This window comes from Lutjanus erythropterus, chromosome 13, assembly GCF_056507025.1.
Source record: "Lutjanus erythropterus isolate fLutEry1 chromosome 13, fLutEry1.hap2, whole genome shotgun sequence".
NCBI lineage: Eukaryota > Metazoa > Chordata > Actinopteri > Lutjaniformes > Lutjanidae > Lutjanus > Lutjanus erythropterus.
Genome location: NC_139329.1, coordinates 39201314 through 39216406, shown reverse-complemented (window position 1 = coordinate 39216406; position 15093 = coordinate 39201314). Strand labels below are relative to the sequence as shown.

The following is a 15093-nucleotide window of genomic DNA, read 5'->3' as shown; positions in this document are numbered from 1 at the left end:
AAAAGGAAAATCTGTGAGAAATTTTAATTTCTTGACACTTTGTGAGTTTATTTTGTTTAAGAGTGAACATATGCAGTGTGTGTAACAGAGTGAATTCGCCGCTTGTGCACATCTCCCAACTGAGACTCGGGAAGATGGGAAGAGGTGGGGGGACAAAAAAAGATATCGCCAGCTGCCGATGGATGGGCTGCCGATGGTCAGTCAGCAAATTTTCATTTATCACCCAAGCATAATTTATTTACAACACACTGCAAAATTCTGCACCCAGGAGCCACGTTGAGCCGTTAATCACATTTTCAGAGTGATCAGGATCACAGTATCTGCAGGTCAATGATTATCTGCAGCTGCTGCACAGTGTAGCTAACATTAGCAGTGCAGCACCAGCAGCCTGCTGCTGCTCGCAGGTTCATGTCGACACGTCTGTGCTGAATGTGGCTAAACGTTACGCTCCAGTCCGATGTTTAGTCCGTGACACAGCCTACAACCTTAGTTTTATTTTCTACATCAAAATACTGACAAACTGCCTGCTGAGGCTGCAGCACAGGTGTAATGAGCTGCTCGAGTTGAAAAAAGAAAAACGTCATGCAAGTTTTTTTTCAATCCAATCAGATGATTAATATTGATTATTGATATTGAAGTTACCAGATGCTTAGAAAAAACAATCATGGAGGACAAATTACTGGTGGCTGATAAGTGATGTTATATGATTTTACCAACCATAGTTACCAGGATGTGAACAGAAAACAGCAGCCTGGAGGCAGGTACTTGAGATTCATCATCATTTCACTGATTGCTAACAGGCTGATTCGATGGTTGCCTAGCAACAACTCTAAAAAGTGCACTGCGCATCTCTGTTTTTAAAAAACAGCTTCAATAAAAAGGGCAGGGCAGTGCACCTCATGTTTTGTCACCTGCAAAACGCAGTCTGTCTGATCAGCCTCTTAGTCTGACAGCATTTAAGATCCAATAAATACATTTCTGGAGTGATCTCTGAAACATCTCTTCTTATTCTCACCTGTCGGGGCTGAATGCCAGCAGGAAGGTGGACCGAGGGCTGTCCGGCAGCTCCACTTTCTGTCAGGGCCACAAACAAACATTTGTTAAACTCAGTTAAATGGTTTCAAAACTGTGTACAGAAGCTCAGAACAGCTGTACAAATGTTTTTTTTTCTCTGAGAAAACAAAAAGACATTTTCTTGACATAGTTTATCAAAATAATTAAATCATGATCTTGAGATAAGATATTTGCAAGTACACTAAATGTTCCCAAAACACAACGCTGAATATGAAAACTTGATTGTCCACAATGTGGAACCACAAAACATGTCAGAAAAACACAATCATAAGAAATGCAACTGATACAATCAAACACGGGGTCAGCAGCGCTGCACCCCCTGAATAAATGTGACAATGAAAATTAAATACTGTATATTCATAATACAAGCTGCAGGTTTCCAGTGTTTTTACATGCTGTTGTTTCTACTGACTTCCTGTTCGTAAAAACACACCTGACTCTGCCATTTCATCCAGCGGACTTTCTCCTCCACCAGCAGCTGCAGGAGCCTCTGCGAGCCAAACGTCTGGGAGCCTCGCTCCCGGCTGGACAGGATCCGGACCGAGTTCCTCTGACGGGACGCCATGTTGCTACCGGTGGCCTTGGCTGATTGGCTGCTCACTCCCACTGCTGCCCGTCCGTCGCCATGCAGAGTCTAGGCTGAGAGAGGGCAGAGCACAGCGGGTTGATCCGAGGGAACAAATATGAGAGGAAGTTGGCCACGGTGTCGTGAGCACGGGTCAGGTTGCTTCATAAGACCAACACAAACGAAGCCAGAAATAGATTTAAAAAAAACAAAGTTAAAATAAATCTGTTTAATCTGACAGTGTGACACTGAAACATGCAGGTGACTGAAGGTTGGAGGGTGAACTGATCAGGATTACAACGAAAATATCACCAAACACACAACAGAAGTAGACTCAGATTTAAAACAGCCAAGATCAAAATTCATTTCTTTACAAGAAGTTGAAACAACTAGTCCATTAACCGGTTAGGTTATCAACCACAGATCAATCTGCAACAATGGTGATAATAATTATTTCCATACTGGAGCCAAAAAACAAAACACAGCAGTTCAAGCTTCACAGACATGAAGATTTGTTGCTTTTGATTGGTTTTCTCTCAGTGTTCTGGACATGTCACTGTTTAAAAAAAAAAAAGAAAGTAAAACTAAATAAAGAGATTAACATCAGAAATGTGCAATGACAGCTTTAATTAACATCTACTAGTGGAAATCAGCATCAGCCTACATCAGTCATTATTTTCTTGTTCTTTCACTAAAGAATGTTTTGATAATTACATACTTAAAAAAAAGTTTTTAAAAAATATTTTCAAATTGCTTGAAACAAATTCAACCATATTCTTGTACAAAACAGCCCTAAGCATCACTGTGATCATTTTCAAGTTGATTTAAAGTTATACTCAATACACAAAGAATAGTTAAATAAATAAATTCTATACAACAAACAGAAGGCTTCAAATAAACCCTGTGACGGGCCGATACTGATTACTTTTTTTTTTTACTTCCCTCTCACAGTAAGCTGAATATCTTTGAGTTGGACAAAGAACTAACCGATTAATCATAAAAATGACTGACAGTTTAACTGATGATGAAAATAATCATTAGCTGTAGCCCTACAAAGATGTTTTCTTGAGTCAGTAGAATCTGAAGTGCAGGCCGTCTCTGCAGCACCACAATCATTCTTAAAACAAAAATTGCTGTTTTTGTTTTTTTTTTTTCAAATATTGCACCTCCTGCGTTGTGAAAACTGCAGTAGGCCATACTGTGATTTCAATAACATTTCGATTAATTTTTCAGCCCTAATCAGAGCATCTTTACAAATGATGAAAGCAGGAGCCCAGTTGGAAGATTCGTCTGTGATCGGCGCAGCTCTGCTGGCTCTTCATGCGATGGCCGCTAAAATGAACTGAATGTTGTTAAATTCACTGAAAAAGTCCCAAATATACTGCATTTACTGCCTCCTCAATGGAAGAGTTTGTCATGTCAAACCAAACTATTTTTAGTACTAAATTTACTTGAAAGGTGTGACTGTTGTTTACGTTCTTCAGGTCTGTTAGTGGGGATAGAAATAACTGATCAGATCAGCGTTAATCAGCTGCAGGTGAGAAGAAGGTTTAGACGAGTCCTGAAAGTCCGTCTGCAAATACACCGATTAATGCTGTTTGCAAACCCTCTAAATTCAGTTTGATTTTCAGTGTTCTGTTGATTTTACTGGGCCAGGCCAGTTTGGGTTGTTTACAGCTTTTCTGTCCAGTGTTTGGATCATTTCCTGTCAGGCCGCCGCCAGACTTCCCAGCATGCAAAGCAGCAAAGATCAGATCTGATGCTCCTCAAAGGGAGAGCTGAATGTGTCAAGTTATCATTCTGTAAAGCTGCAACGAATAGTCAAATAATCTACTGACTGACTGACTGACAGCAAATTAATCAGCAACTGTTCTCAGGCCAGTTCATGTTTTGCACACGTTCAGATCAAACTAAACGAAAAAAACAAAAAACAAATGTTACATGAATAAAAATGGCGTATACATCAGATTGATTATTCAGTAAAGCTCATTATTTTCCAGTCATCTTGTTTTTGGTTGTTATTTCAGTATCACAATAAATATTGCATGATGAGCTTTTTCATTGTGGTAATATTGTCAATTCAGTTTTTGGTATCTTTACATGTAGAGCTGCAACGATTAATTGTGCAGCCCTGTCATATATTATTATTTTCTATATTTGTCAATAACTCTTGATTATATAGGTTATGACTAAGGACATGTTATGGAAGGTGGAAGCAGCGAATCATGTCAAATTAAACACAATTACTGCCATTTCTTGACTAATGATTCATTCTCATGATAAACTGTGAGTTGGATAAATGCTACAGCTAACACTGAATGAGAGGCAGTTCTTACAGAGTCTGCTCATTACCTCACAGATGTAGTGGGCCTCAGTTTAGTTCCAATAACACAGATCAACACAGAGATCAACACCGTTCTCCAGGGATCACAGAGGCTTTCCACAACCAGAGAGAGCTCGTTACATGACACAGCAGCACGTCGCTTCACTTCAACATCTCTGTGACGGCTAGGCGAGTACGACTGAAACCAATTTGGATCTGCAGACCAGCTGGGAGAAATCTGGGCGAAGAACACACAAGCTAATGAGGTCGAATCTCTCAACAACTGTGATCAGGCGTCCCTGATCCCACCTGCTCCAGTGGAGCAGCAGCAGAGCTCTGTGGTCAGTTCCCACTGTGAATGTTTGGAATTTTTTGGATCAGTGTGAATGTGGAGGAGAGCAGAGCCGAGGGGAGAGCGAGTTCAATCAACTTTCACAGGGGAAAGTAACGCGTGAGGACAAAAACAGCAACGCCTTAACAACAATGTGGCTTCACCAAGACTTAAAGGATGCATCGATTAATCAGCCGAACATCAGTTTTGGCTGATATTCAGCATGTTTCCTGCAAATAAGATGGTAGGGCTGCACAATTAATCGCAATATTACTGAAACTGCGACAGGACCAACATCCAGAACCGAATGTTCTGAAAACAACAACAACAAAATGTGTTTAGAAAACAACATTATAATCAAAGTCCTGTGGTGCTGCAGAGACGTCATGAAAAACAAATGTTGTTCTTCAGGTGAAAGAAAATGTTTGGTTTAGACCCCATCAAACATCACAATTTTATTTTATTTTCAGTAAAATGAAATTTATCATGCAAACATGATCCTTCCCACTGATCATACTGCAATCACAATTTCAGACAAAATAATTACAATATGATTTTTTAACCATATCATGCATTATTGCAATTATTTTAATGATCCATTAATCTGCAGATTATTTTCACCAGGGCTGCAACTGACAGTCTGGGCAGTGGTGGCTAAAGGTTACAGAAGTGAGGTCATGACCAGAGGGTTGTTGGTTCAACTCCTCAGACTGACAGGATGAATCCAGACTGCTCCAACCGAGCTACTCAGCAGCCGACAAAAGTAAAGAAACCAGAAAAGTTTCTCTGAAATCAGAGAAATTACATTTTTTTCTTCAGGAAAGAAATAAAGGAAACAATTAATTGATTGTTAAAATAGTTGGTGGATCATTTAATAGTTGACAACTAATCGATTAATCAACTTATAAGTGCAACTCCTTCGTCTGTGAAATGTCAAATCAGCTGCAAATGTCTTCTTCCAACCAAATGTCCAAAACCCAAAGACACTTCATTTATTGTCATAAATGACAAAGAAAAGCAGCAAATCCTCACATTTAAGAAGCTGCAACCACACAATGTTTGACATTTTTGTTTAAACAATCACTGGAACAATTAATGGATTATCACAAAATAAAACCATCTGTATCAGCCCAGATTTTCACAATCAGTGCATCTCTGCAAGCGTTTACTTTAGGACTCTAACTGAGCGTGATTTCCTTTATCGAACCTGCATCAAATGAAATCATTCACACTGTAAAATATAAAACATCTACACCATCAAAATATCTGTACAAAGAATAAGTCTATGAATACTGACAGACCAAAGAGGAGCAACATCCACACCTGAATAATGAGAGCGGCCATGATAAACGTTCAACACAGGCAAGTTTAAGTTGCTCCTTCAGATTTGTTAAATATAATAATTTTATTTAGCCATCTGCGATTTGAAAATTGCAACAGGCCATAATACAATATCAGTAAAATTTGGATTACTTGTTCTGTTATTGTATCGAGAACAGCTGAACAATAAATCTACATTTTATCGAAATCGCAGTATGGCCTATGGCAATTTTCAAATCAGAAGGCGTGATATGTGTTAAATGCAAAATGTGTGTTAAACTAACTTTAAATGAATTAATTAATCATCGTGCTGCAGAACTGTCCTGTCCTACACATCATATTTTCTACAGACAAGAAAACTTCTTTGTTTGGTACAGATCCCTGCAAAGATCACACTATAATGATATGTTCTAAATGAAAATGAGAATAATGACGTAAAAAATTAGCATTCCTTCTAATACTGAAAATCTTATAGCAATATCAGTCAAAATAGTCGATATTAGTCCCCCCCCACATCATTCAGCCTTAATATCGAGACATACATTGTACATCACAGACTAGCCTAAAAATATTGCAATAATATTTAGTGGCCATACCGCCCAGCTCTAACAGCGGCCACTACAAACCTGTCATTTTATATCAAACATAAGTTAGTTTATATTATTCCTTATAATACCAATAGTAAGGCTAATATTAGCTCTCTGTGACCCTCCTCAGAGGATCAATGAGCAGCTCATTACTACAACACTGACCATGTCAGTCACACTCCACACAGCTGTCTGACTTATGTTTGATTGACTACACAGTGGATAAAAGAAGACATGTAAGCCATTTTAGATGAAAGCCACACCAAAATAAACACTGAACAGTAACGTTAGCCTTCTTCTATTGTATTTGTCACCAACAGACAGGAGTCTGCTCCTGGCAGCAGACTGATGCTAATATAAGCTGGTTGTGTGATTTTAATTCCCTCTGTCCAGTATTACATCAGGCCAAATGGCAGCTTTTACACAACCATTAACAAGAGCCTGAAAACTTCATTCAGATGATGCTAGCTGCCTTTTAAACCCGCTCTAAGGAAGCTAACGGTCGTGTCTTGAAGGGAACCCCAGACATGCGAAAGATCTCGCGAGATTCAGCGTTTTAACCCAAACCATCACCTTTCTCTAACCTTAACCAGGTGTATTCTGTCATTTAACGTTGCTACATTTTAACCACAGCGTCCTTACATAATTAACTCACAAATTTGTATAACATGTATCGTGACAAAACAACGCGTGCAAATCTCGCGACAATTTCACAAATCAGGGGTTCTCTTAGAGGAACAACGGCAGCTAACCACAGAGCTAAATGAGCCCAGTGCGGATATAGTAACCGAGCTAACGAGCTGGAAAATCAAACTTCTTGAGGATTTTCTACAGATAAACATCGACTTACACACATAAACACATTATTAACAAGATCTTTAAATGATACTCATATAATAAAAAACAATAAATCGAGCAGTTTGGCCTACCTTTCTTTATCGAGTTGCTCCCCGGCTGAGCCATCACAGGCGCTGCTAACAGGCTAACAGAAGCTAACAGGCTATCTTCAGTTCACTGTAGCTATGCTAGCTGGTTAGCTCGCTCGGCCATAAACGAAGAATGTGGCCGCTGCAGAGACAGAGCTGTGAGCTGAACATCGGTGAGGTTCGGTTCTTCTACCGAGCAGCGAACACTCAACTCACCGGACAACATTCATCGGACCCGTGGAAGCAGGAGAACTAACGGGTTCTGTTGGTCCACTGGTTCACTAGCTGCCCGACGACAAACTGCTACTGCGTAACTAGCTAGCTGCTAGCTAGTGACACACACAGGCTTATCAACAGAGCGCCGAGTACAACTCATCGAACGCACCGAAACACAGCCCTCTGTTCCCCCAAAAAATACATCCTAAAGACATTATAAATCAAAGACATACTATTTGTAGTCTTATAAATGTTTCAGTTCTTTTGAGATATTCATACAATCAAATCCATGGAGAAATTACACCATCATTTGTACCAGCAAGAGATCAATCTTACATCAACTAGAAACCCTGGAAATGGTTCCTTCTGTCAGTCTGGGTTTTTATTATATTTCTTTTTTATATTTGAAGATGTTAAATCTGGTAAAAAAAAAAAAAAAAAAAAAGGAAATCAGAAAATGTGATAAACATGTTTTTAATCTTTGATAATGAAATGTTTTGTGTGGACTTAAAAGTGACGTCCACAGGATGACAGGTGTGAAGATGCTGCAGGAGAATTTCAGTTTGTTCTTTTTCTTTTTACCTAATTTATGTCTTGTTACATCATTTTGTGTGGTTTTCACCTTGTGCATGGATGTGTGTCAGTGGGTGAATGAATGAAAATGTGGCAGAACAACAAGGACACAAACACACACACACACACATTCACACCACTCTTTCATATTAACACACCCAGATCATTTTAATTGTAATCATGTATTTTATTGCCTGCAAAAGTCAGAAATGCAACAGAAACAGGCTCCACTGAAACAGCATATAATGGAGCCCTCGGTCGTACAGAAGTCAGTGACGTCATGTGACGGAGAAAAAAGAAAACAGACCAAAAGACTGAAAATGGAGTCATATGTTAAACATTATTTTATGGTAAAATTAGAGCAGGAACAAAAAATATGTTTTAATGGGTGTCTATGGTGCAAAAAATGTACAGAGGAAACTTTTTTTGAAAACAGAATATTATACACCATTGGTTCCCAACTTGGGGTCTCGGACCCCGTTAGGGGGTCACCAGAGCTCTCAGGGGTCCCCAAGACTTTGTCTCCCCTGAGATCCTCAAAATCAGATTTGGACATGTCAACTAAAACTAAAAACACAATTTCAGGGTTCATCCACCTTTTCCGAAACCAATTTCAAACAGTTTTCAGTCTTTTCCAGCAGCTTCCAGCTGTGGGAAAGAAAATATTTATATACAAAATTATTATTTCACCTCTTCATCACATTAAATCAGATGCTATTATGCTTTTATCAACCAAAATTCTGTTTTGTGATAAAATTCTACAGACGGGAGACAAATTAAAGGAAAACACAACAAAGTGTCATGTTTCTAAATGTGTCACCTGTGTGTAAGAAGACTTGACTTCCTGTTAGGGTTGAGAAGTTTGTGCATTTTCTTTAACCAATAATTAAAGAGGATAGCAACTGACTAATCATTAATAATTAATAATTTATAAACCATGAAATGTTTTTCTCTTTTTTTTCTCACTTAAACTTTTTTCCCATTTTAAGTTTTCTTATCCAGTGAACGGCTCCACCAGACAAAACAATTAATATATGTTTAATTGGTTACATTTTTATTTGATAATGACTTGATTAATGATTAATCATTAACTTGTACAATTAACCTGTATTAACCTGATTGATTCTTGATCTAAAAAATTAACAAACTAACAACAGGCAAAGTTATTCAGTATTTTAAATTATAAAATGCAAATAATTAAGTGAGGGTTAAATCAAACCAGAGCTGATGAGTGCTGGAACAGTGGAAAGACGAACCAAGACGGTTTTGTTGAGTTTTATTTTATTTGTCTGTCTCTGTCTCTGTCTCTCCAGTGGCTTCCTGTGACAAAAAACATACTGCAATAGATTTTTGAGTTTTGAACTGAACTCAGATTATTAAGTTTTGAATTGTTTTTACAAACTACTGATATTTTGTTGAGATAATTTATTTTTCTTCTTTACATAAGTTTCTAAAAAAAAGTAAATTCATACAAGTGACGATGAATGGTGGATTAAATTTTAAATATTTTCAATTAAAATAATTTAAATTTCAGGCACCAAAAGAAAGATTATCAGACTCACTGATATCGAAATTTTGAAATACATTTTTTTGAATGACTAAAACTTAAATATTCAAGTTTGTCTCTAAAGAAGAAAAGTAAAGTATCTCAACTAAAGATTATTGGTCAGCAAAACTTTTTAAAGTTTATTCCAAAACAGAGTTTGAGTTGGTCGTCTTAGCTTTATTTTTTTTTTACAGTGTAAAGACCCTGTTCTAGTTTAAACCAAAATGATCCTCCTCTTTGACAAAAATCTCTGTAGGGATCCTTTCATAATGTTGTCAGACACTGAGAGAAACTATCTGAGCCCGTCGGTGGTAAAAACAAAAACAAAAACACTTTTAGTAGACGAACTTTGACGGTTGACAAAAACACTGAAGTTACCCTTTAAATTAAGTTCAACAACATCTGAACTGTGATGAACGATGGATCAGATCAGAGGAAATGATTGATTAATGAGATTAATTATCTATACAGACATAAAAGAGTCATTAAAGATCTACTTCATATAAATGATGAGTCTCCAGTCAAACCACTGCGGTGCATATATGATTCAACAGCTAACACGTCTTCTTCTTCTTCTACTGTCCAACAAACAGGCAGGAAACACAACACAGACAAACAAACACAGGGCACAGGACACACACGCACACACGCACACACACACACACACACACACACACACACACACACACACAGCTCCTCAGAAGTTTTCCTTGTAGAAGTTGAAGCCGAAGTGTTCACACTGAGCTTTGATGACTTTAGCCAGAGCAGGAGCACCACAGTAAAACACGTGAACTTTCCCTTTATTCTCCTCAGACACCTTCTGAAACACCTGACGACACACACAACACAGACAGAAACAACTTTAAACCGAGCAAAAAACTATTACTGATGTGCTTCACAGACATTAAGATGAATAAACTAAATAAATAAGAAAGAAAAAAATAATAAATAATCACATTAAATGAGAAATAATAGACCTCATCTTTACTTCTTGATGTGCAGGAGCATAAAGAAATAAAACAGTTCCTTTAAAAAGACAAACAGGCCAGAAGATTTTTAGAAATTAATCAAATGATTAGAGCTGTTGAATCTGTCCTCAAACTGAACTTTATTTCTTTAAAGCTTAGTTAAACCAGGTTTAAGTTAAAACTAAGTTAAACCAGGTTTAAGTTGAACTTCAGTTAAACCAGGTTTAAGTTGAACTTCAGTTAAACCTGGTTTAAGTGAACCCTGGGTGTGTCGTCACCTTTCCCCACTCGGGTCGTCCAGGTTGGGTTCTGGTCCTCAGTCCGGTGATGGAGTCTCTCTTCTCCTTCTTGGCCAGCAGGTCGAGCGCCATCTGCAGGCCGATGGCCTTCATGTCGTTCTTACTGAGCGCCGACGTCATGTACATGTGCATCTCCAGGAAACGACCTGACGGACAGACGGACGGACGACACGTTCATCACTGCTCTCTACTGATCTCTTCATGTCTGTCTTTAAAAATGCTTATTAAGATTAATTAATCCTTCATTATGCGCTTATTAACAGGTAACTATGGATTTTGAGGCTAATAATACACACGTCTATTACGCCAATATTAACACTTATAAGCTGGATAAGATATTCCTTTATTAGTCCCACAATGGAGACAAAGAGAATAACAAAAATTTAAAGACGCAGCAACAAAAAATATAAAACAATAAAATCTAAAAATAGAAGCAAGAGGAAATACAATAAATATGAACAATTTAAGACGGAAAAAAGGAAAGGAAATATGAAAATAAAAATATGAACATTATAAACAGGTGAAATATAAAAATAGAAGCAGTAGATACAATAAAATGTTTCCTTCAAGAACCAGGCTTCAGTGTGATTTTTATAAGATGAGTCTCTCTCTCTCTCTCTCTCTCTCTCTCTCTGTCTCTCTCTCTCTGTCTTGAAAATTTAAAAATTCACCTGAGTGACACGTTGCACAGTATGAAGCGACGTTAACCTGAAAATAAGTACTAATATTATACACGTTTGTGCAGAACAGTTGTCAGTTGTGGTGAGTGTTACAGAGTCTTATTAACACATATTCATTACCTGTTAACTTTTATTACACGCACCTTCATATAAGCTAAAACTATTAACTAAAGTTTATTTAATGATGTATTAATAATTTAATTTAATTTAATGCTGTATTAATGATGATAAAGTGTAAGGAGTCTTTCTTTGTGTCTCTCACCCTCCGGCTCCTCGTCCGCCTGATCCATCTCCAGTTTGGTCAGTAAACTGACGAACCACTCAAAGGACTTCTGGTCTCTGTTGATCCAGATGAAGTCCACCTGCAGGAGGAACCAGGACAGGACAGACTCATGTCCACGTGTCCTTACATCAACACGCGTCCTCACATCAACACGCGTCCTCCTGTCATCGTTTCATTAAACCCACATCAGGCTGATAACAGCAGCGCCGACTCGATTTCTTACTTTGCGGAGCTTCATGTCGCTGTCTTTGATGTTCTCACACCACGAGTAGTTACAGTTGGGACAGTTCTGCTTCCTCCTGCGGTACCTGTGTCCAACACACACACACACACACACACACACACACACACACACACACACACACACACACACAAAGAGCTGCATTCATTTCTTTGCTTCATTTACTTAAAATTCTTAAGTAAAAGTGCAAAGTATTGCTCAGAGTATTAGTTACTTTCTAACAGCTGATAATAAAGTACTCTCAGCTCCTCTGTTCTGCTCAGGGCTCTCGCTCTCTACAAACCTCCACACCTGTGTCTGCTGCAGCATGTTGTTTTGTGTTTTATGATCAGATGAGGGTCACAGAAGAAAAACATTTTAATTTATAGTGTGAAAAACTTCATTTCCTGTATTCTGGTGATTTTTATGCACTAATTTGTGGCTCTTCTGTATCAACTTATATATATATATATATATATATATATATATATAAATATCTTTAGTTATGTAAAAGAAAACACAACATTCAGGCACCAGGTGACAATATTAAATATTATGGAATATAAGTAACTAAGTAGATTACATTGTGTAATGCATACTTAAGTACAAGTACCCCCCCCAAAAACTACTAAATTACAGTAATAAGTATTTGTAATTAGCATTTAACCTTTTAACAGCACCCAGGAAATGTATTTGCAAAAAATATTTTTTGGTAAAATTGTGTTCCTGACTCCACGTTTAGCAACTTTTCTTTGTCTTTTCTCAGATGAATCAGGATCATCCAATCAGGTGGCCCTCTGATCAAGTTCTAATGAACAATGAGAACAAGTTGATTGATTGATTTTCCCAGGAAGGAGGACAGTGTTGCATGATGGGATACATGAAGCCATTAAGAGAGCTTAATTATGCTCTTCACTCTGTCACTGGTTGAAGCAGTTTATGTTTTTCTTCAGCGCGTTCATTCACAACACTGTGAAGCATGCTGGGAGATGTAGTTTCTCCCTGTGAACCTGGACGACGCTGTACTCGGACAGGATCAGGTAAGCAGGTGTGAGCACAGTGTCTCACCTGTACATGATGCTCTGCAGGATGGAGGCGAATGGCGTGATGCCGATACCGGCCCCGATCAGGACGGCGTGTTCGGAGGCAAAGATCTGTCTGGTCGGAGTCCCGTACGGTCCGTCTACGTAACACTGACACACAACATGTCCAGTTTTTATATTATAGAATCTAGAATCTAGGGATAGCTCGGATGAGGTGAACTACCCCTTTAAATGTGCGTTATGACCTGTGTGTATTCGTTCACCTTGATGTTGCAGAATCGATGATTCTCACCAAACTTTGCAGAAACCTGCAGTTAAAAAAGGAGAAGCGGTTGATAAAAGTCCAGCTGATGTTTGTTAACATCCTGCAGACAGGTGACCTGACCTCTCTGAGGGGAGGAGCCTCTCCTCTCTCTGCCGGCCCCAGCTCGTCTGGAAGAGGCTCCGCCGGCCCCTGACACCCAGACGTCAGGGCCGGGGCCACATCGGCCCGGGAGCAGCTCTGACGGTACATCATCAGCTCGATGGCGTCGTCCTCGTTGGAAGCGACAGCTCTGTTACAGTTTGCGGAGCTGAACAGGTCCTCCTGTGGGCGGAGACACAGTGACCTGAGCAACGCAGCAAACGGAGCAGCTGCACTTTTTGACCACGCAGCTTTGCTATTTTATGATATTTGATCTTCGCCCCACGCAAAAAAAATAATAGAACAGAATGGCTGCATCCTCCGAGTGTAATTCTGAGCACGACTTATCAAACTTCAGAAACACTTTCTGATTCTGTTTCCTCCACAGTAGTGTGAGCGAGACGGAGGAGGGAGGATGGGAGGTGGAGGTGAGGATGAGGAGAAAGAGGAGAAGGAGGAGGAGAAAGAGGAGAAGGAGGAGGAGGAGGAGGAGATGGAGCATGGACTCCTCAGTCCGGCTCTGGGTGGATGTTCAACCAGACTGAGAGGCAGCTTCGTCTGGATCGGTTCGCCTCTCCTCTCAACCAAACCATCTCTCTCCCTCACTCCTCACTCCTCTCCCCCTCTGTCCAGCCAGCAGAGCTGCATAATAAAATTATTATTATTATAAAATACAACATAGACAGTTACATATCTACATGACATTCACAGTTCATGAATTACTTTTTGTTCATGTAAAATAAACTATTCACACATGAAGCTGCTTTGGAGACGTACTGCTGTCTCTCTCTCTCTGCTGTGTGTCTCTCAGTGTGTGTGTGTCTCAGTGTGTGTCTCTCTCAGTGTGTGTGTGTGTCTCAGTGTGTGTGTGTGTGTGTGTGTGTCTCAGTGTGTGTGTGTCTCAGTGTGTGTCTCTCAGTGTGTGTGTGTCTCAGTGTGTGTGTGTCTCAGTGTGTGTGTCTCTCTCAGTGTGTGTGTGTGTGTGTGTGTGTGTGTGTGTGTGTGTGTGTGTGTGTCTCTCTCAGTGTGTGTGTGTGTGTGTCTCTCAGTGTGTGTGTCTCTCTCAGTGTGTGTGTCTCTCTCTCAGTGTGTGTGTGTGTGTGTCTCTCAGTGTGTGTGTCTCTCTCAGTGTGTGTGTCTCTCAGTGTGTGTGTGTGTGTGTGTGTGTGTGTGTGTGTCTCAGTGTGTGTGTGTGTGTGTCTCTCAGTGTGTGTGTGTCTCTCAGTGTGTGTGTCTCAGTGTGTGTGTGTGTGTGTGTGTGTGTGTCGGACCTGGGCCTTCATCAGCTGTCTGTGGTTCCTCAGACTCGTGGCCAGTCTCTTGGGACTGACCGTGTGGCTCTCTGGTTGTCTGAAGTACTCGTACAGACGGTTGGTCCACTGACCCATTGAGCGGATGTGAAGCCACAGAGTGTCTGCAGGTCAGAGGTCAAAGGTCACAGCAAAGAACTGACTCTGCTGGTATTGATATTGGTCTTAAATACTGAGTGTGCATTCAGTCACACAGACCATCACAGATATGAGGTTAGTATTTCCCAACAAACTCCTTTACAACACGTTGTTTTGTGAAAGTGACGTAACAAGACGAAAAAAATGTAACAAGGCGTGAACTTTGTAACAAGACAAAACAAACCAACCAAAACAACCCAACAAGGACGAACAAAACAATATGAAAGATACAAGAAGATGAAACCAACGTAAACAAACAGACAAAAATGATATAAAAGACGTAAAGAG

General features: G+C 39.5%; 2 protein-coding genes across 3 annotated transcripts in view; both read right to left on the bottom strand.

The window, feature by feature from the left end:
- The window catches only part of ambra1b (autophagy/beclin-1 regulator 1b), a 30330-nt gene extending 22852 nt beyond the window's left edge, over positions 1-7478 (bottom strand). The window contains exons 1-3 of one of the 2 annotated variants that reach the window (XM_084733596.1): positions 7343-7478; positions 1508-1713; positions 1016-1074 (exon numbers count right to left, since the gene is read on the bottom strand). In XM_084733596.1, coding sequence (XP_084589722.1) covers positions 1016-1074; positions 1508-1639 — 191 coding nt within the window. In that variant the 5' untranslated portion in view covers positions 1640-1713; positions 7343-7478. Of the gene's footprint in view, positions 1-1015; positions 1075-1507; positions 1714-7129 lie in introns of both variants that reach the window. The other variant, XM_084733594.1, reaches the window with a different exon arrangement.
- A 615-nt stretch (positions 7479-8093) lies between these two features.
- nox5 (NADPH oxidase, EF-hand calcium binding domain 5) overlaps positions 8094-15093 on the bottom strand; it is a 12738-nt gene continuing 5738 nt past the window's right edge. The window contains exons 9-16 of the mRNA XM_084733626.1: positions 14629-14771; positions 13340-13540; positions 13218-13262; positions 12980-13104; positions 11915-11999; positions 11671-11770; positions 10708-10874; positions 8094-10290 (exon numbers count right to left, since the gene is read on the bottom strand). Coding sequence (XP_084589752.1) covers positions 10159-10290; positions 10708-10874; positions 11671-11770; positions 11915-11999; positions 12980-13104; positions 13218-13262; positions 13340-13540; positions 14629-14771 — 998 coding nt within the window. The 3' untranslated portion in view covers positions 8094-10158. The remainder of the gene's footprint in view (positions 10291-10707; positions 10875-11670; positions 11771-11914; positions 12000-12979; positions 13105-13217; positions 13263-13339; positions 13541-14628; positions 14772-15093) is intronic.